The sequence below is a fragment of the Cygnus olor genome, chromosome 3 (genome assembly GCF_009769625.2).
Source record: "Cygnus olor isolate bCygOlo1 chromosome 3, bCygOlo1.pri.v2, whole genome shotgun sequence".
NCBI classification, from domain to species: domain Eukaryota; kingdom Metazoa; phylum Chordata; class Aves; order Anseriformes; family Anatidae; genus Cygnus; species Cygnus olor.
Genome location: NC_049171.1, coordinates 97,561,440 through 97,586,749, shown reverse-complemented (window position 1 = coordinate 97,586,749; position 25,310 = coordinate 97,561,440). Strand labels below are relative to the sequence as shown.

The 25,310-nt window shown below is 39.4% G+C and overlaps 1 protein-coding gene across 3 annotated transcripts in view; it reads left to right on the top strand.

Annotated features, from left to right (window-relative positions):
• Positions 1–23,662, top strand: part of LPGAT1 (lysophosphatidylglycerol acyltransferase 1) — a 67,143-nt gene extending 43,481 nt beyond the window's left edge. For all 3 annotated transcript variants that reach the window (XM_040552781.1, XM_040552783.1, XM_040552782.1), the window contains 3 exons: positions 244–370; positions 13,619–13,725; positions 17,868–23,662. In XM_040552781.1, the coding sequence (XP_040408715.1) occupies positions 244–370; positions 13,619–13,725; positions 17,868–18,019 (386 nt within the window). In that variant the 3' untranslated portion in view covers positions 18,020–23,662. The remainder of the gene's footprint in view (positions 1–243; positions 371–13,618; positions 13,726–17,867) is intronic.
• The last annotated feature ends 1,648 nt before the right edge of the window (positions 23,663–25,310 follow it).

The window sequence follows — 25,310 nt, the reverse complement described above, 5'->3', positions numbered from 1 at the left end:
TGACTATACCCAAAAACTCGAGTTGCTCTGTCATAAAATGTTGGTCTTGCCAGAGTTTGTAAAGAGTGTTTCTGTGCTCTGAAATGAAATCTAGATTTGATTTTTGGCTGTCTTATGTTTTCAAATTTTTAAGCTATATTTGAGCTTCATAACTCATAAAGTAATCTAAAAATGGAATAACTATCAAATCAGTGTCATGCACTTTCTGATTAATTTTAATACAGCATTTCTTTTTACTCCTAGAGAGCAAATCAAAAGGCCTCCAGTGGGTGATAGATACAACCATTGCATATCCCAAAGGTGAACCTATAGACATCCAAACCTGGATTCTTGGCTACCGGCAACCAACAGTTACACATGTACATTACAGGTAGGAAATAAACCTTCTAGTCGCACATTGAACTAAAGTGTATATATATATATATATATATATATAAATTACTCAGAAGTTACTAGCAGCATGTTTCAGGATATGGGAAATCAATAGCAATGTCTTGTGTGTATGTGAGTCTCACACAGGTAGGCAACTCATTATTTAACAACGATTTTCTTTTGAAAAGTTCAGTGACCATTCTATGGCTTAGCATGTTAGAGTTGTTAGGACAAGGAGTTATGGTTTTAAACTAAAAAAGGGTAGATTTAGATTAGATATAAGGAAGAAATTCTTTACTTAGAGGGTGGTGAGGCACAGGCACAGGAGGTGCTCAAGGCCAGGCTGGATGGGGCTTTGGGCAGCCTGGTCTAGTGGGAGGTGTCCCTGCCCATGGCAGGGGGGTTGGAACTGGATGGTTCCAACCCAAACTATTCTGTGATTCTGTGAAATTTTTGACTAATGCCTTATGGTTTAACGTAGTTTTGCAGAGTATATTTGAAGGCTATGTCATCTTTTCCACTTCAGTGTTAAGTTGATGCTAAACCCAGCTTAGTGTTTTTCCTATAATAACAACAGACAAAAAAAATCACTTTGTTTTTAAATAATAGGGCTTCTGAAAGATTACTATGTATAGAATTTAACTTCCTGACAAATTTCAGCTTTTTTTGCAAAAAACACACTCTTAATTGTTGAGCAGAGCAATATTCTTGCAATAGCAAATCTAATTGAAACTTATAATGGGTTACCATTTAAAATACTAATCCTCAGCAGTTCTTTGTCTCAGGGCCTACACTAATGGAGAGAGAAGTTGTGCATATATATATATATATAACCATCTGCTTTGTGGTTCTGTCTTTTTATATATCTACATCTGGATGCACAGAGTTAAAACACATAAATATGCAGATCTAAACTGCTTCTAGGAAGTTGATTAAAAAAGAAAAAGCAGCACCACATACCTGATTGTTGTAACACAGCTGTTACTTGCTTTGCTTTCACTTTTCGTCTGCCCACAATTGATTGGATTTGATATTGACTGCTCAGAAATTAAATATTTTCTTGCAGTTTTTTTTTTTTTTTTAAGAGGTCTTTGTCCCTGGACGTGGGTAAAACCAAATTTTGGCATACAAACGTTTTCTTCTTTAATCAATGAAGCAAGCAAGGGTATTTCATTAAGGCAGGGTGTATCTTCTGGGCTGTGTATCACTCATTGGTATGAAGATGCCAGTGATGTTGTAACTGAATGCTGGCTGAGAAATAATTACCTTGGTTGCTAGGAAGTTGTCATCATGCATACTCTTGGGGTAAGAACTTGATTAAAGATTAAATTTCTTGAAAAAAAATCTTATTTGGAGCATATTAATAGTACTTCATGATCTGTTAAATTCTGCTCTATTTCTTCTCATGCTGCAAATGCATGTGTATGTATAATAGAGTTCTTGGGTCAGGAAAAGGGTGTGAGGCCTCAAGCACAAATACTTTAATTAGTATTTCTGATATGTCTGATGGTTGCATGTTTAGTTGTTTTTATGTTAGTGGTGCTGGTCTTGATCAATATTATTCCCCACCATCATTTTCTGGATGTTCTTAGGCATTTTTTAGTGATTGGTGCCCTAGGAAGTAGCTGACAGACACTTTCTTCCTTTACTGTTACTTCTAGCTCCTGCAACGCTCCCTCTCAAGCGTCTCCCTATTCCCACCCCATACACTCAGGAGTTCAACCACCAGCTGAAGAGGTCATTTTTTTCCAGAGAAATCCTTGTTTTGCGTAGGCCCTACACAGAGTCTGGGGGTGATAACATGGGAACTTTTTTCACAGCAGTGCTACAGGCTTTATCACCTGGGAAAAGCAACTTGCAGCTGTCTAAGGGAAACCTGAGGCTGCCTTGCTCCTTAGTGTTGGGAGCAGCTTTGACAGAGTAGGAGACCTTGATCAAGGAGGATGGCACTGTTTCTGAAAAAATAAAAATAATAAAATGCTACCTTTCCATGACCAAAAAGGATTTATCATTTCTCACTTCTTTATAAAAAACAGAGTCTTTTGAATGTCACTTATTCCAGCTCTCTGCTTCTGCTTGGTAATTTCAACAGTGCAGTTGGGTGGTTCAGTAAAAAAAAGAAACTCGTGTTTGCTACGTACTTGGAAGTAGAACAAACTAAAGAAAATAAAGATAACATAAATCTTCTTTATTGATTGTGCCCTTTAAGTTCAGTGAGTCATTATGTGCTTTTACAATAGATTCCTGGTTTGGAAGTCTGCTGCTCTCTAGCAAGAAGAAGGCCTTGCAGAACAATTTAGGTCTAGTTTGTTATAGTGTACTAGGCTGGGGCTCTTCTTCATCCTAAAATAAAACAGCCGATGCTTGTACATCAAATATTAGGTCCATCTGAGATGAGACCACTCTTCTTCTTATCAACTTCCCTTGAGCATTTGCTAGTAACCATTGTCAAAGCAAATAAAGTAATCCTATCGCTGATGTTTCGTAAAAGTATGATACTTAAATTACGCATTTGGGTTAATGATACATAAAGCAGCCTGCCTGCATATTGTGAAACCACCAGCAATCCAAAGACTACCTGTCCTCATTAGGAGTGCAAGTACCAGCACACATTGTATCTTGGGGATGAAAGGAAGATGCTTCTTCCACAGAGCTCTTTGATCTCCCAGTGGATTACTTTTTTAAAATTCACCCTGCGGTTTTGTTTAGTGCACTTCTTGCTTTTAATCACTGTACACATTGAATCTTTTTGGAAGAGAAATAATTCAGTGTCCTGTTACAGACAGTACCAAGATGATTTTCTCTCCAGAAGAGTTAAAATCTGGTAATAAGGGCAAGAAGTCACCCCAGCTCCTGCTTTCAGGAGCTTGGCTGGTGTGCATCTGGGGAAGCTGTATCTCAACATTGCCTCTATTATGAGTTTCTGATAGCTATGTACTGTTTTTTTCTAGTCTAGGGATTTTTTTCTTCAAGCAAGTAGATCTGACTGCTTACCACTTAAAATATTTTGCAGCAGGTGATGTGAAAGCTGTAGCTACAGGGAGAAAAACATGCACGCAACCCCGAAGACATTTTATTTTTATTTTCCTAACTGCTGTTTGGTTTTGATTTGCATTTAATTGCAAGTCTGAAATCTGCAGGAATATTTTAATGCTCTTGCTATGTCAAATAAGTTGATCACGTTTGGATCACAAAATTGTGTGGTTTTGTCTTAATTCCCTTTTGCTGTTTACTGAGCTTCTGGCCTCTTGCAGTAAGGTTTCAGATCTCCTTATGTGGGTCCCCATAGATGGTATTTTAACTGGGAATGACCTTGTGTGAAGCACAGTACAGGATGCTCACTGGAGTTCTTTTCTACAGCCATGTTTAAATCTGTTCCTGCTTTTTATAGAAATCTGCCTTCAAGTTTCTCAAAGGTGAATGTACTTATAATTTGTATAGGACATCATTTACCTAATATGCCTTATTCAGGTCATCTTAGTACTCCCTCAGATCTCTGGGATAATTGCAAGTTGAATGTATTTAGAATTTCACTGAAGAGATTTCCAAGACTACTTAAAGTTTTTGTCTTTAAAAAAAAATAATCTGAGGTTGAATTAACTTCCTGCTTCCAAACATGTACATTGAAAACATAATTTTGAACATGAGCATAAAGATGTTGTTACCTTCCTTGTACTGAACTTGAACATTACAGTGCTTGTAATACTAAAATTTTTAAAATTGTAAGAAATTGTTTATTGCTGGGTGTGGGTTTGTTTTTTCCAGAGGGTCAAAGTCACTGATTTGGAGGGCAGGGCCTCTTGGTTTAATTTTTAAAAATAACTTCTAGTTCTCGTGACAGACCCTATAAAACTTTTAGAAGTATCCCCCAAATGGAAACTACTGCAGCAGCACATCTCTGAGGCTGAGAGCTGTGTACCATGCCTCTAAAATGAGAATGGAGGGTCTTGGTTCTGCCTGGTGCTGTGGCTGACTTTCCAGTCGGGGTCGTTCTTGGTTGGCATGCCAGCTTGAGGTACGTGTCCTCTGGACCATAAGATCTGCAGTTACACCCAGGACAGCGACTCCTGCAGATCTCTGCGAGCAGATGGCAGCAACAAGAGCGTGGGGAGGGAAACTGTGCGAGATCCCTCTGCACATCGATGCTTGGTGGCTGTAAAAGGCCAGGCTGGATGGGGCTTTGGGCAGCCTGGTCTGGTGGGAGGTGTCCCTGCCCATGGCAGGGGGTTGGAACAAACTGATCCTTAAGGTCCCTTCTAACCCAAATCATTCTGTGATTCAATGGACTTGTCTGATACCCTTTTTAAACTGCTTACACTTTAGACTTTTACAACATCCCGTGGGATTTACTACATGTAATTGTTCTGGAGGGTGGCAGTAGGGAGTTGCTTCCCTTTTGCATTAAACTTTCCACCGATGACTTCAGCGGGTGCACCCTGTTTCCCGTGTCCTGCCAGTTACGGATGAATCACTCGCTCTGCGACCGACCCATGGCTTTGCAACACTGTCTCATATCCTGCCTCACTGTGCCCCTTCCAGCCTGACGAGTCTTTGTGCATTTGCCTACCCGCTTCGTGCTCCCTACCCCAAAAACCTCTCAGGTTATCTTTGTGCCTTTCCTGGTTCTGCTTTAATCAGTTTGGGAGATGACCGATGTCCCCAGTTCCCCACAGTGATTTTGGGATCACTTAGCAGAGCAAGAACAGCTCATCTCAGAGCCTGGGGCTGTCTGTGCGCATGTAGCTGCTCTTGCTTGTTCTTTCCCTGGTGTTCATTGCCTTGCATGTACTGGTATTTGAATTTGGTCTGTAACTATTGTCAGGTCCTTCTGCAGCTCTTCTCATCTCTTTGACTACCCAGAAGAATTCTATACCAGAACTGTCATACCATTTTGCTGTCCTTTTTTCAGGCTTACCATATCATTTATGAAAGATGTGAAGAACTAAAGTATCTGGGACTAGAGCTGTGGTTTGGAATGAGCGCAGTGAATTTTCACCTTCAGTGTTTATGATAATCAAATTTATTTTTAGAAATTTCCAGGTAGCTTTAAATATATATTTAACATTTATGTGGATAACTGTATCCATGTTTATCCATGGCAGCATTGGCAGAGAGCAATTGAATTTTGTGTATGCATGAGTTCACTCATGTTGCATCATCTTTTTCTGTTGCTTACACAGACATTTTCTGTTGGATTCCATTCAGGGCATTACAGCAAGTGCTTCTTTTTTTTTTTTTTTTCCTAGATCACCTGGCTTTACTCATTAGGGGTTATTTTTTAACAGAATGCTTCGATGTCATGGACACCTTCAGGGTTTTAATAATTTCAGATTATATACTGATGGTTTGAACCGGGTTGCTGGTACCACTGAGAACCTGTAAAGATGGAGTATGAGCTTGGGAAACAGGGTGTCAGGTAGGGAAGAGTAAGGAACAACTGTTCTCTCCCTGAGAGTTACTGGTGGGAAAGAAAACCTTACAGCTCTGCTGGCACTTGATCAAACCTTCTCCAGCATTGGGAAGCCAGATAATTGAAGCCCAGCGGACTGACAGCAATTTCTTAGAGCTTATTTTTGAAGTTATCAGCATGACCAGCGGAAAACTCTCTTTAGAGCCTCCCAGGTAGTGTCCTCACATGTCCAAACATACAGCAATGACTTGTTCCCATTGCCTTGTCAGATCTTAATCAGGAATGGTTCTGTGGTGGAAAAAAACACAAAACCATGTATGCTGGTTAAGCTGCATGTCTTGACCTGGAAACATGAGCTTCTTCCAATTTGTCTTCTGCATGGAAACCAAAATATTACTCTAACAGAGCAACCGGAGTGTCTGGGGCTGTCAGCGTGGAGCACAGCTGCTTATTTTGCAGATCATAAATCTGTGATGGTTCCTCAGTGATTCTTAATTCTGAGAACCACTGGACATTAACTACTGCTGGTCCCCAGCTGCGTGGGCGAGTATCAAACCAGTGACTGAAGTTTGAAAGGTCCTATGCTCCATTAAGACCTGAGATGTCCCTTTGAAAAAGATTAGTGCGTTTCCGTTTTAACTTTTTGAAACAAACTCAGTTTGCAAAAGGAGATACTGAAGGAAAGTGAGTTTTATCTTTTCATATAATTCCTAAAACAATGGAAATGTCAGGAGTGTTTCTGTTGGGGGGGGTGGGGCTGACACAGGAGATCTCTGAAATTGCCATGAAATGTATATAGAATATGTCTGGATTGTTGTTACCCACCTTTTTACTTTATTTGATACAACAAAATTTTGCTCATTACTTTTCCTAATTTTGAATGCTTTGGGAGTTTACATTTAAAATATTTTTAGGGAGGTTATTTTAAATGACTGGGGAGAGAGGAAGGTCTGTGTCAGCCTGTGCTTTAGCACACCAGTTTCTCATCTTCTGTTGTTTGAACTGAGTTCTAGGTCTAGAAAAAATCGTTTAAAAAAAAGTATTTGGAAAAAGTAAACAATAATTTCACCAGATGCAATCTCTAATGTAAGAAAGGAGACTGGGGACTTGAAAATGCTTTTTCTTTGTTTAAAGCAATACAGAGACAGATGTAGCTTTTTTCCACTGCTGCTGTTCATTTTCTGTGCTACTTCCTCGCTCTGAAGTAGAGGAAGAGATTGCAGAGCCTCCTTTGTTTCAGTCGTTCAGCCAGACCTCTCTGCCATCCCCCTTGGTCACAATCTGTCTCTGCCATACTGTCTTCCAAATCTGATGTTTTCCTTTTCTCACAGCCTGTCCTTTTAATGCAGGATTGTTTCTTTCATCGTACTTAGAGAGCAGCAGGAGGAGTGTAGAGGACACAGTGACCAGCATTATTTTTTCATTTTTAGAAGGGTTTTTTTTTTGTTTTTTTTTTTCTGATGGAAATGTCAGAGAGAGTTCAGTTTAATCCAGTAATCATTTTTGGTTGAAAGCTCAGTTTTGATAGGTGAGTTAAAGCTTGCTTTTCAAAATACCGTTTTCTGTACAAATCACATGGTTTTCAGAAGCTCATATTTAGGCTCAGCTATGGCCTCACTTTTCCTCAAGATTTTAAAAGAACTTTCTTGGAAAAATGGGCAATTACCAAATTTCACATTCTTCAAAACACGAAGGTGTGAAAGCTTACCCTTTGAACTATAGAATAAATTTTTGACCCTGACAGACTTTCCTCAAAACTCTCTGGAAAGTGCTGAAAAACCATTTTTGCTCTCAGAAACATAAGAAGCAAGGAGAATATCCGATTAACTTTGTCCAGGTCAAACGGTGCCGGTGTTCTGGGGGGAAATTAGGGTGGCTGTCTGTTAGAGCACTAAGCAGAAGAAAAGGTTACGTGCTAGGAGGTGCAGGGTATCTTTAGCTAGAGGAATCGCTGTAAGATCTGTCAGAAAGGTTGGTCTACCCCTCAGAATAGTTTAGCTTTGTGCAGGGGTCATCCTGTGCGATGTGCATTGAACGTAAATCCAGACTCACGACATTTACACTCTGTAGAAATAAGTTGAGTGATTTGGTGTCTGTGTAACAAGACAGCATACTGGCAACCCTCCTCAGCTTCTACTTTTCATCCACACTGGGCTGGGTTTTGTTGTTTGGGGGGAGATTTTACTTTTATTTTTACACCAGTCACTCTTCAGTCTGGCTTGGCATTTCTCAGCTGGTCTCTGACTTTAACAGTAAGATTTCCCTAGTGCTGCCGTTTGCTGTCAAAACCCAAGAGTTTAAAATTGATTTAGTTAAAAAAACAAAAAAACAAACAACCTGTCTGTGAAGTTTTTTTGACATCCTAGACTCCACTCAGTTAGGAATGGCTTGGTGTTGTAAGGTTTGTTTTGCACTAAACTTCGCCTCTGTGTACAATCACGTCCCCGGTTTGCTTTGGGCAGTAGTGAGGGTAGTGTAGAGGCCCTGAAGTCAGAGCGAGCCATAGCCCCCTCCACAGCCGAGAGGAGAGCCGTGGCTGTGCTGCAGGGAAGGACCAGATTTTATCAAGCGACCTCAGCCATCCCGCTGCCACGGTGCAGATAAGAACTGTGTCACCTTCCTTCATCATACCAGTTTTTGCCCCGTGCTGCTTTTGAAGCAAGCTTCCAGCTACTGAGGAAGTTCGTTTTCTGTGTCTGCATGAATACAGATTTATTAAAATAAACTAGACTCTTAGCTATAAATAAAATGGAATATTTTGTGGCTGCTGAATGAGTTTTGCAGAAGTGTCTCTGAAGGGCATCCAGCGCGGCAATACATTTTAATATGCTTTTTTACGCAAGTAACTTATTTTTGGATGTGCCTGAGATCTACCAATGACCTCCATCATGCTGAGTTTATTTAAAGAGTCATTGGAATGGCAAATAAGATGTAGAAAGAGGAGGGGGTAATAAAGAATTCAGGATAGGACAGAGGATGAAAGGCGATTAGTACTTAAAGGTGGTATCAATGAACTTCAGAATTTTCATACAGAATTAGTGGTGGTTTCTCCAATAAGGTCTGTTTAAAAGGATTAATTGTTCCTGAGAATGCCAAATTTCTGAAAATTATTTGTTAGCCTTTGAGAAAAGAGGAGGTGTAATGTATCTTGAAGTGTATCATTTAAATTCTTCTGCAGTTGTAGATTTTAAGATAATTATCCTCATTCTGTCTTCCTCTTCTTTGCCATTCCTTTCTCTACTGCACAGTTTTACAAAGCTGTTCTAGCTAGTTCTTTTTCCACAAAATTCCTCTTGCTCTTCTGCCTCTCCAGGTGTAAAAATACCAAATTAATTGTTTTAGTTGGTTTGCAGTCTTCATATTTCTATTGGCACGTGCAGATATTGCTGGTGTTAGTGATAAATCTGTCAGTTCAAGGTGGGCTTCTGCCTTCTCTTTGGTTTTACTCTTTCCTCTGTGACTGAAAGCAAACCCCTTCCCATCTGGAGGGGATGGAGGTTTGGCGTGGCTGCAGGCGCTGTGCAGTGTCTTGGCAGGTGAGAGCACTGCTCGTAGGCAGCTGCTTGGGATGAGGGAGTCACTTCTGAAGGGTATGGAGTCACTTCTGAGAGGCATGTGCTGTTCAAATGTGGGACAGCCACCTTTCGAGTCTTGCATTCTTGTTGCATGGATCGTTTTAGATGTGAGGAACGGAAGAATGCAGATTAAACTGACTAAAAATAATTCTGTACTTATGTATCCTTTGCTTCTGCGTCACAGGGTAGGGAGGAATCTAGCAAGAGTTCTAGCATTCGTTTCGTTACGTGTAATGCTGCACATGCTTCATCACGAGCTTGAAGTGCGGCACTCAGATGGGGTGGGCACTCAGAGTAAGTTTCCTCTATTAAAACTAAAGCCAAGGACAGTAAAATACAATTTTTTGTTCAGCGCTTCAGAAGTGGATGGCCCCAGCTTCCCTGTGAGCCATTCTTTTGTTAACTTTGGGACTGAAGTTACAGTAACTGACAATGAGGTATGAAGAGCAAAATGTTCACATGTGGTGGGTTGGGGCCCTTCCAGAGTATGTTTGGTCCTTGTGGAAGGCAATATTAATGCTTTATAATTGGTGGCAAAACAATTTTTGTGGTAGGCTTGTGAATGCGCGCATGTAATGCCACAGGGCTTTGAGAAGACAATGCTGCACACAGCAAGAAGAGTGTAGGTTGTTGTTTATCACAGTAGTGCTAACAAGATGAGGCTGATTAGCTGTTGCGTGTTTTGGAAACCAGAAAAAACATCTGCTCACAACGTCACTTACGAAATACCCTCCCCTCTTCCAGGCTTGTTACAACCAGGCAGTCCCTGACTTTGGGGAGAGCCGGGGAAATCCCTACAGAGGGACAAGCGCAGTGTGCTCTGCTTCCAGCTGTGGGGCTGGGCGGTTGGATGCCAGCTCTAACGCTGCCTCGGGGTGCAGGCCCGCAGGTGCTGTGGAGAGGCTGCTGGGCCGGTGCCTCTGATGTTACCTCGAGAAACCAACTGGTTCAGATGGTTGTGTTGAATCAGTTCTTGCAAACGTTTTATTGTTTATCTGATATTCTGAAAGAGGATCACTTATTTATTTGCCCAAATGTGCATTGCTCTCTTGCTGTACGTCTGGTGAAAGTTTTATGACCGTTGGTTTCCTTTGCAGTCTCGCAGATGGAAAAAAGCTTTTCTGTTTGCTGAATCTCAAAGAAAAATGCTAAAATAAATATTTTTCCCTGTTCAGTCTGGGAAGTATTCTGAAAACTTTATAGAATGAAATTGTGCCTGAGCTGAAGTGAGGATCTCTCCAGAGTTCCGGCAAGAAGAGAACTGAAGCTGCTTTCTTCAGTTCATGTTTCATGGGTGAGGGAATTACACATGTAGGAGTCTGTATATGTGTACACACCTCTTTGTATGTTGAGAGAGAAGGACGTACAAAATGTTTATTCTAGTCTTCATCATGGATGTAATTACTGACTTGTTAATGGTGGAAGGAGAAGACAGGCCTCGCAGCCTTCCATCACGGTGCAGCCTTGCTGCCATCGCCACTTCCGGTGCCTCAGGTCACAGCCGGTGGCAGCCCAGTCATTACTGGGGTTTGCCACCACCCCTGATGATACTGAAGCAGCAGTGCCCTTGATAAGTAATTAAAGAATTTCCATTCTGATTGACTTTACTGGTCAAGTCGTCTTACCTGGTGCTATTAATTTCTGTGTTTGCCACATCAGGAATGAGATGTTTGTATTTTCATGCAGGATGAGGCCAGTGTTGCTCAAAAACTAGCAGGATTCAGGTGCCCGAGAGACTCCAGAGGTGTCAGATACTACCTATTGACTCACTGTTCCCTGTCAGCACAGTTCTGTATGTCGATACATTTTATTTTCTTGAGGAGTTCCTCCTTTCTTGGCATTCCTGATGCTGGAAGCACAGCAGTGGGTTGGAGCCAAGCTGATGCTTAGGCTGTGACCACATTGACCAGCGTTTGTGTATCACTGAAAAGACAAAACTGTTCCCAGAATCTTTGAACAGTAGAGCTGGCAGACCTCACAGCTGATGCCTGGTGATGAACCTGCTCCGGTCAGTGTGGTGCTTTCATCCTTTGGTTTTGGATTGTCTCTGTAGAGTTGTGTAACATCAAGCTTCTCGGTTGCCTCTCCTGGACCCAATCTCCTTTTAGCTGTCTGATGAGCAGAGAATGAAGATAGTGGCAGTGAGTGTAGTTTCCAGTGTTTAAGGATTCTTTTAGACATTTCATCTCTAATTAAGTTCATACTCTGCATGTAAAATATAAACCTAGATAATCCAAAACTGTTTGAACATACTTCTAAATACACTATCAGTTATCATTGATAACGTGACAGTCAATGTAGCATTATTGGGAAACCAGTTGGTTTCCACTCTACATTAATATTCATCCAAATTAATATTCATTCAAAAAGGGTGTGACTGTGATTGCCTCTTTAAAAGTTTGAGTAGAAGTTTGAGAGATTGGAGTATTCCGATACCATATTGATTCATACAAGAACCTGAATGGATTCAAGCGTGAAACTGCTATGTTGCACTCCATTAGTCTCAAAATATTAGCATCCTTTATGCTACTTCGCTACTCCATTAAAGTGCCAGCTGATAAGTAGTTTCTAATGAATATCTTGTTAGCTCTTGTGATAACGTTTTCAGACTAGTGAGTACATTCTTGGAAAAACATCAGACTTGATTAGGTCATTGAGTAGTCGGTCCATTCAGTAACTGATAAGTGGAGGTGAAGAATGCCTGCAGCTTACAGTGGAAAATGCATGTGAAGCCAGGTAATCCTAGACTTCTGTCCTGAGCCCACGCACGCATTCTGTTAGTTCTGAACCATCTTCAAACTTGCGTCAGCAAGCATCTGTCCTTCAAAAATATACTGTGAAACACAATATTCAGTTGCTGAGTCCTTTTATCTCTTCACACCAGATAGGCAGAAGAGCATAAAAATAGTGCTTGGCAACTTGGTTGTGTTTGTGGACAGGGAGTCAGTCAGCCTTAATGTTAAACCCTCAACAGAAACGGTCCATCAGTGTGTTTTCACTCGACTTTACATGCAATACCATTTAATATTGATCTGTGGTATAGCATCTGGGCTTCAAGATGAGATAGTTCTTTACTACCTGTCTTTTTCATTTTCGTAATGTGCACGCTAAGGACTTGAGCTTACTGCACTACCGACTGTCTTGTACTCTTTGTCCAAAGACTTCTGGCACAAAGAACTCTGCACTTCGAGAAAGGTGTAGGTAGAGCTGCTACAAAGGCTACAGAACTATCTGAGTTAACACTGACGCCATAGTGAGTAAATAAAATTGTTCACTTCTTTATATTGAAGTCTTCTCTATCTACCAAAGCACCGTTGGTTTTTATTCATTCATTAGATCATTTTTTTGCTTATTTTCTTTTCCACTTATAGCTTATTTTGTCATGTGTAGAACTGTGAAAGAAGAAGGTACAAACGACTTAGCAACAAAGCCAGGATGTTGAAAACAGGAACAGCAACAAAGGCATTCTTCAGACGTGTCCCTTATTTCTGTAGTCTGCCAGTATCTGCTCAGACACTTCCCACGTGATAAAGTTATCACTGCAAATTCTTTTCAGTATAATCAGTAAGACTGTGTTTAAAAACAAACAAACAAACAAAAACCCATAGCACAGATGACAAGGTAAATGGGAGGTCACCTGAGAAGAGAGACCTACAGTAAAGGTCTTACATTTCTGAGTGTAAATTTGTCAGGCTAGCCTGATACGCAGATCTCTGTTGTTGACCTCCCTGTGAACCACAGCAGATATATAGCCTCTTGTATATATCAAAAGGCACTCACTCCACTGAGGAAATTTCACAATTACTGTAAGACTTGAAATTTTACTTTGAAAAAAATCCACTGAGGTATGGTGGGTTGTTTTGGGGGTTTCTCTCTGTATATATCTTAGTGAATTCTGTCATGGACATCTGATTTTTCTAAATAGCCTAGTATGTAATTCTTTCCTTGGGCTTTTAAAATACTGGTTCTTCAAAATTGTGGTTGAACTTTCTCAGTATTTTGTATTTGATGGTTTCAGTGCATGAATGTCGTTGCTTCTTGATTAGTAATTTCTTTTAAGGATAGTAACACGTTGTGGTATTTTTCTATTAAAAATAAAACCACAGCATATTAGCTTCTCTCAAATGCTGTACTACTGTATTTGATAGAAGCTAATAATGCTTATGTCTTCTGTGCGCATTGGGCTGGTAGTTTTGTTTTGTATCCTTAATACTCATGGCCTGTGAAACAGAGAGAATGAATTACGGTTTTTCTTTGGTAGGATTTTTCCAATTAAAGATGTACCTGCAGAGCCTGAAGCTCTTACACACTGGCTATATCAACGATTCATTGAAAAGGAGGATCTCCTGACACATTTCTATGAAACAGGTAGGACGGTGTCTAGCTAAGAGAATTGTGCTTTGATTATGTCTTTTCTTATAAGGATCTCAAAATGATTTAAGAATGTGTATATGTTTTTCACATGAATACAATACAAATAGATACTAACACTTTTTATGTGGCAAAAGAATGTATGATAAGAAGTGATGTAGAAAACAGTTTGCCTGGCTGTGATTATCATTGGGTAGCATTTGGAGGCTGTCACAATTGAAACAGAGTTAAGGAAATCCCCTTGTTTAATCAGTAACGTACAGTTCAGCTGGGAAACTTGCTGCCGAAGGGGAATAATTTAACAAGATTCAAAGAGGTAGTGAATGTTTACATGCACCTGTAAAAAGTATTCAGAGTTTGTTAAGTTTGGAGGGGATATAAAATCTTCAGGGTTTACAAATGAGCAAGTTCTTGAAAAAAGAGAATAAATAAAGCTCTTACGTGAGGCAGGTTTTGTTTTATCGTAGTTATCTTTTATAGCATCTTCCTCAGGCACTTGTACAAACAGAAAAAAAATGGCCAAGGTAGTCTGTAGGTGTAATCCAAAATCGTAGCTCTCTTCTGTTTCCAGCTAAGTTGAACAGAAAGATGCTCTGATTGGAAGGATCTGTAAGAACAATAAAGCATAATGCCTTTGGAGTCCTTGTCTGCCTGCAGCCCTCTGCTGTGAGCACTGGTCTCCTTGCCATGACATACTCTGGGTCACTTCTATCATAACATACTTTCAGTGTTAATGGATCAGAGAGATCTAAGTAAATTTGGGCCATTAATGACATTACTGAAGGGATACTGGCAAATAACGAGATTTAAAATACCAGGTAAATGCTTAACTGGGGAGGTGTTTCCCCAAGGCTCTTTTTTTTTCCGTCCAGTTAATGGCTGTGGGCGTGCTTTCAGAGCACAGACCAGAGGAACTTATTACAATAAAAAAGAAATTCCAGAGAGTAAAAAATACAGTTTTGTTTAAACATACAGGAAAGGAAGTTTGTCAAGCAGACTGAGTAGAAAGACTCCAGATGAAATAATGCAATGTGTTTTTGAAGAAAAATAAATCCCTTAGCGATTACAACAACTGCTGAGGAAAAATACAGTCTGTTGAATCAACTGAGTTTAATATTCCAGAGTGACTAATCAAAGATGTTACTTCTGTTAGATGATTTACTGCAATAACTGTTTTGATTCCATTTTGAGTGCTTAATTTATTAATTCTACTGCTTAAAATGATTGCTTAATTGAATTCGTTAGCAACCCAGCATTGTACTGTGCTGTATGAAATACTGCTGTCATTCAACCGTAATTGATAGCCAAAGTCAGACTCTGCTGTGTAACTTGCATCCAGATGCATATATTAGACAAATAACTTTGTGAATCTGCCTAAAAGTATAGTCAATAGGATGTAAGGAATTGTTGTTATTGAGACATTATTTCACAAATACCATTCCAATAACATGGTCATGCCTAAAAACCTAACTAGACCGGAATTTCAAACAGTATAATGAATATAATCAGACATACTCCTTGGAATGTGCTTCAAAAATAGGATGATTGGTTGTAATTTACTGGGTAATGAGTATGAATTAATAAGGCGCTATAAATGTAAATGCTATGACACAGAACCTTATTAGGCATAAATTAGCATAATTTAAAGTTACTACTAATTATGCCAGTTGAGAACTTACTTGCATTTGTTTCTGCTGTCGTGGTTTACTGCAAATGTGCTATTGCAGTTTTTGGAAATCCCCACCAGTCCCGAGGACTAATATGAAGGGAATCCCTGAAGCTGCCCAGCAACTTGGTTTTTAGGGGCGCGTTGCATTGTCTCAAGTTAGTGCATTTTTAAGACTTGGGGATGTGGCAGCATTTTGACTTTGTAATACATGCTGCTTGGGAACTTGTCTGAGTTCGTAAGGTTTACTTCAGGTAGTAACTTTCATTATGAAATTAAAATATTTTTATTTGGTGAACTATTTGTTTTAAGCCCGAATAACATTTAAGGCTACTTGAAATGTCAAGAGCTTGTTACTGGTATAATCTCTTATCATCAATAGGAATACATTCTTTTGGAGTATTTTTATTTGGGAAGAAGAAGAATCTGTGCCTAAAACACTTTTTCCCTTTTTGCAGTATTGCTAACTAGTAAGGACTTCAGTTGATCTAGGGAAAACCTGTAATATTTGATGTCTTAAAAAAAAAAAAAATCTTAAAATTTGAAGATGAATTCTGCATTCTGTCCCATTCTTTCTTATAGGTACATTTTACAAATTTCATTTATGAAATTAAAACTATTTACAGTAAACGTCTGTAGGTATGAACAATACAAATATTCCTAGCAGTTAATGGAAAACTTGTATTGGCAATTGCATGATTCCTCTTGAGCGGGATAACCTTGAATAATGCAGTTATACAAATGGGATTACTTAGCACTTGGAGACTAGTTTTAAAACAAAAAACACTGGAAACGAATAATTGTATACTGAAGACATCACACTCCTTGTTCATTCTGATCATAAGCCAACTGATGTGATGTAACTAAAAAAAGTAAGCAATGTCATCCTACAGGGCAGCAGGAGGGTATTTTCAGTAGTGGTACAGAAATACTTTTTCCACTGTACCAGATCTGAAACCTCATCTGGAAATTCTGCATATAGATCTGTCAAGAAACACGAGTTGAACCGGGAAGGGGGGCAGGTAATAGGTGCTAAGATGACGGAGGGGAAGGAGGAGTTGTTTCTGGGAAGGACAACTGAAAGTGCTCGTCTAGCAAAGTGAAGGATCGTTTTCCCTGTAAGACACAAGTTGGCTTGGGAGAGGAGGAAGGGGAAGAGGCAGTTGCTGTCAGGTCTGAGGAGCAAGGAGTTATTTAAACCAAAGGTCAGTGTTGGTACAAAAAAACAGATGAGCCATGGAAGAAGAAATGTAGTGTAGAGTGGGCAAATAAGAGATCAGCAGTGAGAATTACTGGTGAATAATCGGTGTGGCAAATCTGCCCATGTGTGAAAATATGTGTCAGTGAGAGGAGGATGGGACTCATCAAGATTTTTTTTAATGTGAGATCATTCATACAAAAAGAAAAGCTTTGTCTTAAGTACTTGATTGCCATTCCTCCAATGATTGCAAATGTGAAGCACAGAGATAAGTTGCTGATGGTATCTAATTGCCCAAATTGTGTGGTTTCTAAGATTCAAAATTGACGATGCTGTATCTGTGCTGTTTGAATCATTCATCTGTTGTTCTTCTCTGAGTAGTTGGGACTCTGTAATGCTGTAGCAAGAACGTCTTCATCTAGTATATTTAGTTTTTGTATCCACTGTAAATAATTAACCAAAAAAAAGTGGTTCATATCATCTAGGTTTTGTGCATCTCAGCAACATGTAACACAAATAATTTAATATACAGAAGTAAATATATGCAAACAATGTGCTTATGATCATAAAGCTCTGAAGTATTTGGACACAGTTTAGTGTTGTAAGTCATAAAAAGTCAAAATAGGGAAAAATGTATTTTTAAATTGTCAGCTGTAACTCCTGCCAATCTTTCTCATACAAACAGACATCTCAAAAGTTATTTCTAGAAAACAGAGTAGCAAATCAGAGTACTTCCTTAGTCTATGTGACCTGACTGGCTAATGAATGTTCAAACAACATATAAAAATTATTGTAAGGGGAAAAAAAAGTATATATACATATTATATATATACGTGGTTTTGTGTATATGTTCATATTCAAGAGGAAATTTGAGAGTTTAGTTGCTCACAGTGTACCAAATCATTACCAAACAACTGTGAAGCTTTATACAGCATCCATTCAGTTTGATCATATGGAGACTAACGCAACTATAAAAATAACCCAGAAGACTTCAGTTGTCAGTCAGATCTCCTTGCAAAGGTTGAATACTGTCAAGATGGTTGCTTTTAAGGAAAGTTTAAGTTTATATCCAAATGAAATGCATGTTACTCTTAATAATAAAACTTATTTTCTTGAAGATGACTGGTAATAGTGGAGATTATTTTGAAAATGTACAGCATAACACAAAACTAACCAATACATTGTTATGGGTCGGGTAGCAATGGTAAAGACTAATGCATTAAGCCTGTCATTCGTGCTGTGAAAGCATTACCTGTGTGTTCTTTTCTTTTTCAGGAGCTTTCCCTCCACTGCAGGGTCAAACAAAAGCTGTTTCTCGGGCGATGACCCTCAGTAATCTGTGGCTAGTTGGCATACAATCACTTGCATTTTTGTCAGGCGGTATGTGGTACTGCATCTTACAGTATTTTTATCATTGCCTATTTTAAAAGTCGAATGGGACCTGAGGACACAGTGGGAATCCAGGCTCTTGCAAATGAATATCATATTGTATGTGCAAATGTGAATATACAAGAGTAAAGGAAAATACTGGATGGACTCTTACCTCTCTCTGGGGAAATTTTAAACTCCACTGAAAGTGAAGATCAGTAACATAGTGACCTGATGATGTATTATTTTAAGAATTGTCTGTATTTTTAAAAAGTGTATACTCTCACCCACACTTAAGCAAATTCAGCATTTGGACAAAAGGTGCAATCGTACAACCACCGTAGAAGAATGTCTGCGACAAGAAAACTGTCACCGCAAGTATTTCTTGGCATTGTAGTTAGAGCTCAGAAAATTCAGCAACTTGTCTCTTCAGTAGTCTGTACAGCATTGGTGTGGTAGAGATTCCTCATTTGCACAAACTTGTACTTTATTGCAGCTCATTGTGCTGGAGTCTGAGATACTCTGCGGAGCTGATGGCGGTAACTTTGAGGCTACCCAGTCAGCAGCTGTTGTATTAGACACGTTGATCTAAAACCAGGACCCAAGTAAGGTTTCAGCATCAGGTGTGCTTTGTGAGGAATCAGTCCTCAAAAAAAGCATTGCAGCATCATAGTGTGATTAAAAGTTACCCACATGTGATGAATCAGCCCATCCCTGCTGTGGTTTTACCATCAGCTGTCCGAATTCTGTGTGCTACCGGTATCTCATATTAGGAGGAAACTTGGAGAATATTAAAGTCACTTGGTCTGTTTCCCCGTTGTGTTCAGAATGCATCCCATTGATCATTATCACTTTTCAAAATGCACTTTTAAAGGTGAAAATACAGTGAAGGAAAGACATACATCTTAGGGAGTAGGGGAAAGCTTTATCTGTCATGCATTGGAAGCCAGAGCAATTCTAGCTGTTTCTGAAGGTCTGCTGGTGCTGCTGGTGATTTTTAGCCACCTTTGTATTTTGTATACTGCGGTCCCACCAAGGTGACCTTTGAGTGGTTTCTAGAGGCCTTTTTCTCCCTGCTAGTTGCAACAGTGCTAAATATACTTGTGGGAGAGTTTAAATAATTCAATGCCAACCATCTTAATGTTTTGCTAAGGAATAATAGAAGGAAAACTAGTTTCTTAAAAAGAAAAAAAAATAGGTATAATAGCTGTCATAAATCCATAAGAAGATACTACTGCAAAAACAAAAGGTACGCGAAATATTCTGAGTAACTACATGGAGGGCAGTACTAATTAGCTCACCAGCGTGCTAGAAATCACAGTGGAAGAATGAGTTGAATTTAAAGGCAAACTGGAACAGAAGTTCCAGTCCTGTTTTCAGATGTGTAATACAGGATACTTCCGAAAAGGTGTCTATGATGTACGGGCTTACTTCTGGCAGGTCTAGTTGGCATTGTGTTTATGTGATTATACACAGATTTGAAAGAGCTGTTCCTAAAATAAAATTAATCTCTCTAAATACTAGCAGGATAGCCAGAACTTCATACTCTAATTTTACTGAGAACATAGTAAGCCCTCAGTAGTTTTGGCTCTGAATTAGCAATATTGATTCCCCCCCCTTCTCTCTCTCTCTCTCTCTTTCTCTCTCCTGCTACAGGAATCAGTAGGTGGTGTGCTGAATTTAAATAAATAAATAAATAATAAAATTTAAAGTGTTTCCTCTGGGGGTCAGGAAGAGGGGAGTGAAGAGCGTACTAAAATGAGGCAATGCTGATTCTCCTGGTTTAATTGAAAGATTGTCAAATCTTGTCAAATATGCCACCTGTATCTCTCCCCAAAAGCAGTAGTTTTATCCTAGTTGCAAAAAACTAGGATGGTTGCAAAATGCTAGACTATAGTAAGTTTCCCTGAACCGAGAGTCCCCTCATGGACTTAAAAGTACCTCTAGCTGAAAGACAAAGGACAGTGTTTGCCTACAGCTTAATATTTTATTTTATTTAAGGTGTCTCTAAATCCCACCTATTTACACCCAGTCACACACCTGAATTCTAGTGTAACATAAAATCCACTTAAAAAGAGTTAAGCCCTGAAGAGGGAGGCAGTCTTGGGAGTATACTTTTTTTTCCTGTTGCTCTTGCTAAAGTACAGCTGGCAAAATGAATGTATTTAATCTGCCGTTTTACAGGCAGGTGCTGAGGCAGCCGGTGCCATTACTGTGTAAGTGGTTATGTCTGCAGCACGTGGGCATAAGTAGACTCTCAAAACTGCAAAATGCAGATGGTGAGCTAATTATTTCTGTCCTCCACCAGGTGGTTTGATCAGAACCACAGAGATGCCCATGATACAGCTGGGTTTATTTTTGAGCTAGGACAGACTAGAGTGATATAAAAAGGGAAGTTTATATAAGCAGATTGCACAGCAGTAACTTGCATCAGGAGGTTCTTTATAGACCCAGTAAACTCCATGTAAGATCATACTGTTTTTTCAAATGCAGTTTTTTTTGTTTTTTTTTTTTTTTTTCTTCCAGTGGATTACAGTCAATAGTGAGCGTTCACATGCTGCCTGAAGAAATTAGTAATGCGCAATAATGTTTCAGATAATCCTTTGATTTATCTGGTCCTGTGCATTTTCAGTTAGTTCCTTTATACTTCTTACTATTGCAAGACATTTGTTTGCAAGCACTGATTGTTTTTTTGATAGGGTGAGTACATAGTGTTAGGTCCTAGGCTTCTTTTCCTGCCTGCACTGGAAAATGTGAAGAGAGCCTGATGTTGTCTCTCTCTGCGGCTGAGTCACTGTAGATGACAGTGAAATGAAACTGTTGTTAACAAAACCCAAAGCACCCTCCCAGCACGAATTTGGATGCTATTTTGTTACAGAGAAGTTGTTCTATTAAGGGAAAAACATAAAATGTATACAATATCTGAGAGATTCTGTGCTAAAAATACCATGCTGGTGAAGACTGGAGCTTAGCAGGCTGGTTTGTAGAACATAAATTCCTGTTGGTTGCAGTTCGGTTCTGCCTGCTGGGAGTTGGCTGGTGGTGGAGTTGTAGTGAGCATTTTGCTGCAGCATCCGTGGGTTTCCTCTTCTGAAGAGCTCACGATGCATTTTATAAAAGTAATGTTACTGAACCGTACAGTTGATCACAAAATGGTTAATTACTGTATCTTTGAATTTGTATTAGGAGAAATATTATGGAAGAATGTATAAAGTGACAGGATGAGAAAGGTAAAGAGAAATAATTGTTGCGCGCACAAGCGAGAAGATAGTTAAGTTTATTGTGAATAAAGACGTTTCTCTGCTGGGGTTGCACACAACATTTGTAAGTTTCTATGTTTAATTTTTCATAAACAGGTTAGAAGTGAAACAATGCAAGTCCTAATAGTTTAGCTCTTTGAATCCCATTATATGAAGAATATCTGCCCCTTCAAAAAGAGCAGTGTTTTTATTTCAGTGCCCTTTGAGTGTACCTTCCTTACAGATTCTCTTGTATTTTATGTATGGTTCTAGCAAGTATTTCAACAATGTTTCTTGTAGGAGGGACTTTTTTTTTAAGTTGCTCTCATCAGATTTTGAGAAGAAAGATTGCAATTTACCGTGCTCACCAGAAAACTAAAAGCTTCCTTCTCCCTCTTACATGCTCAGCATCAAAAATAAGATGCATCTTACTGCATTAAAAATCCAACAACCACTGTGGTACTGTTCATTATTCAGTTGTTTTGCAAATGATGTAATTGTTGTTTTTTTCCTGTCTGACATTGCCATAAAGTGCTGTTAACTTTTTCACTTGTTTGTACAAGTTAATACAGATATACCGATCACTGTGTGTGACAGGATTCAACTGCTCCACTTTGCCTTGTCATAAAATGTTGGGACCAAAGGTACTTAAAACTGGGATTTCCAAATCATGAGTCTGGGAATGGGTGCGTTCTGTGATAGTCAGCTGGAGGTTCGGTTGTTGATCTGATACAATCACACGAAGTAATTATACATCTGGGGTAGTGTATTGTTTGGAAATAATGGAGCCATATGAAATAAAGGGTTATTTTGCAAAATTGCATATATGATAGCTTTTACACTTTTTTTTTTAAAGAAAAGACAATTGGAAGAGCAAAATTGAAACCATACTCTGATTTTAAAAGTCTGCATACATTATGAACAGTTCTGAGCAACTTTATTTTTTCTGTGTAAAAACTGTAGACTACTTGGCTGTGATACAAACCAAGTCTTTAAAAGAATTCTATACATTTTAAAGCTAAATCTTTTATCATTGGATAATGAAGTAATCATACACTGAGCAACTGTCCTGTTAAAGTTAGTTCATTTAAAGTTACTCTGCAATAGTGTTTGTTTTGTATGATAACAATTAGTTTTCTTGATACCATTTATTTTAGCCTCCAATTTTCTCCTTCCCTCCTGTGTTACTTGCATTTTGTTCTGTATGATAAAATGGATGCAGAAGCCTCTAGTGAGTCTCTGTGATTTTGCAAAGGGATGGTTGTGTTTGGATTTATTTTACTGAATTTATTTCATTGCATTTTTTACCAAGTCTTTCCAGCAGCCAAGATGTCTTTCACAAATGTAGACAGATACCAGAAGAAGCATTTCTCCACAGAGATTATTAGGTGTTTTTTCCCATTTTTTGTGTGTGGCAAAATAAAGTTGATTTTTTTTCAAGATTATTTCATGTGCTTCTAATCCTTAATAGCGGAGATGATTTTGTTTGAGGGTTGTATTTATTGTGGTTGTATCTAATAGATGCACAGTCTCCATTGTGCTTGCCATGAACACTACAAATAGTAGGATAACACTTTAGTTCACCATACAGCGTGAGTGTTAATTTAAGTGATAATGTTGCTTGTAGAGCTCTCAGGAAGGATACAGAGAAATCCTTCTGTGCCAGAAGTGGTTTAAGGGGAGGAGTGGAGCAGTGTAGGGCAGAAGCAGCTTCTGCGGTCCTTGCCTGCTCAAGCACCTGCTGGAAACTTCTCCGGCACCAAGAGCGCAGAGTTTCTGTGCAGGGCACTGCGTGGCAATGATTCCCCTTGAAGTCTGTGAGAGTTCAGGCAGCACCAACAGCAGGACATGGGCCCCCATCATCCCTGGACTGCTGCCATCCAAGAAAGAAACGAATCCAACCTTTTTGTGAGCAAGGCTGTAATTGTTTTGTAGATGCATCTATTTTTTTAACAGAGCAGTCTGCTTTTGAACAAGTTCAGCTAGGCAAAGCAATATAGAGCGGGACAGCACCCTTCATTCTGTGGCCTGGGACAGCTTGCTAAGGATAGCTCTCAGAGTACCAAGAAAAGGAACTCCTTGGAGCACAGTAAGGCATCTTGCGAAACTGCGCAGTGGTTGTAGTTATGTCTACCTCTTTGTTTCCCTTCTGGGTTTCGTCCTGTTTTCCTGTGTGGTGTTTTTTGTGAGGGGTGGGGGGAATCGGGGAGGGAAAATTTGAAATCTAAATATAAGGCACTGGTGGGAGATCCACTGCTTACCAGCTGTGTTGTCATATTGAAAAAGCCATTGTTTTTAATTCCTGCCTAGTATGAAATGTTTTAAAAATCTTTCCTGCTGGAAAGAAAAATGTATTTTTAAAAAACAGAAAAAAACCTTCTTTTGGCTATGAGAATGTCAGCTGTATGAGTTGTGACCATATCATGACATGCTGATCAGATATAAATAAATTTTTATCTCTCAGGACTCTATCTTGTATTTTTACTTTTCTGGTAACTGTCATGCGGGTTTTTGCTTGTTTTGTTTTTGAAAATATTCTTAATTTCAGCTGAGGCAGCAAATAAAAAGGTATGTGAATGTCATGTCACATGCGCGTACGCCTGTGTACAAAGAAACATCTCTTGCTGATCCTAAAATAAAATCACCATGCGGAATGTATTCAGAGGCTTGCTAGTTCACAGCGAAGGGGAATTGCTGCAATTAGCTTCCACTTCCAGGTGCTTTTCTCCCTCCTTCCCTTCCTGCCTCTCTCCTTCCCTTCCATCCTCTCTGAGAGCTTTGGCTCCTTTGAAATAGCGCACTTAGCCCATCTGGCATGCAGAGTGCATGTGCACCTTTCCAGCCGATTTAAAAGCAGCCACCTTCTTACACAGAGGGTGCAGAGTAACAGCTCTGGCTGTAGAGTGATGCTCACAGGGGACAGCAGTGTGCCCTGTGGGTAAAAACAGGCATCTGAGGTGGTCAGGTGTGTTACATCTGTAGTCACTTTATTATTTTTTTTTAAATTGTGAGATCACAGTATCTCCATTTTCTGGCAATAAATAAATAAATAAAAAGCTTATATTAATTTCTTTGTATAGATAGACTTCATTAATACTTACATTTTCAATGCATACTTAGATTCTCTGGGGAATAAGGAAGAGTTCTCTTTGGTTGTCCTTTCAAGTGTCAGTCTGGTTTTGTACTGAGTTAAGTGGATGGTTTGATAAAAGACTGCATTTTGAAGAGAAATTTTCCATTTGCAGTTAACTAGTATAATTCTCTGCAGATCAGTGATATACAATGTATCTTCATAAATGAGATTAAATGAACATTTTTTATTCTATCAATTTGTTGTTTATGAGGATAAGTCATTGAGTAGTCCAAATCACTTTGTAAAGTGTGTGTTTGACAGTAAGCATCGTAACAGAGGCAAAAGGAAGGTTATATATCTAGCCACGAGAGATCATGGAAGAGTTCATCAGGAAGAGGAGTCATCCCAGGAGGAAGTGACAGCAGAAAGAATGGAGACATTGGCAACCAATGACTGAATGCAAGTTTCCATTGTAAATAAATATAAATAAATAAAAGGGCAGAGTTGGCTCTTCAGGCAGATAGGCCAAGTAGCAGCAGAGCGCGGTAGGCTTTCTGTCTATGGCATTAATGGGACCATATGTTGAATATTGACTCAAAAGCAAGACAGAACAGAAAAGTTAATAAACCATTATTTCTGCCCTATCTGTTTTCCTTTCTGGACTAGGTATGGCTGGCAGGCTGACTTGAGATAAAACATGCTGCCCACTCCCTTAGAAAATTTGTCTCCTCCTCCTCCTCGGGATGCTCGCTGTTCCTTGCAGCTGTCTCTTTGCTGAAACTGCATGCTCCCTGCTCTGAGCAGTGGCTCTCTAACTTGTCTGCTTGCCACACTCTGGGCCTTCTGAAGTTTTCTTTCCTTTTGCCCCAGTCTTGGTTTTAAGGAAGAATCACTCATTCCTCTTCATCCACTGGCTCCCCCTTCAGGAGACTCTATCAAACGAGATTAGAGGCTGAAACTTCAGATTCAGATGCGATGGTGTAAACGCTGCTGCCTAACTCCCGTCTGTCACATCCTCACCTCCCACCACCATATCCA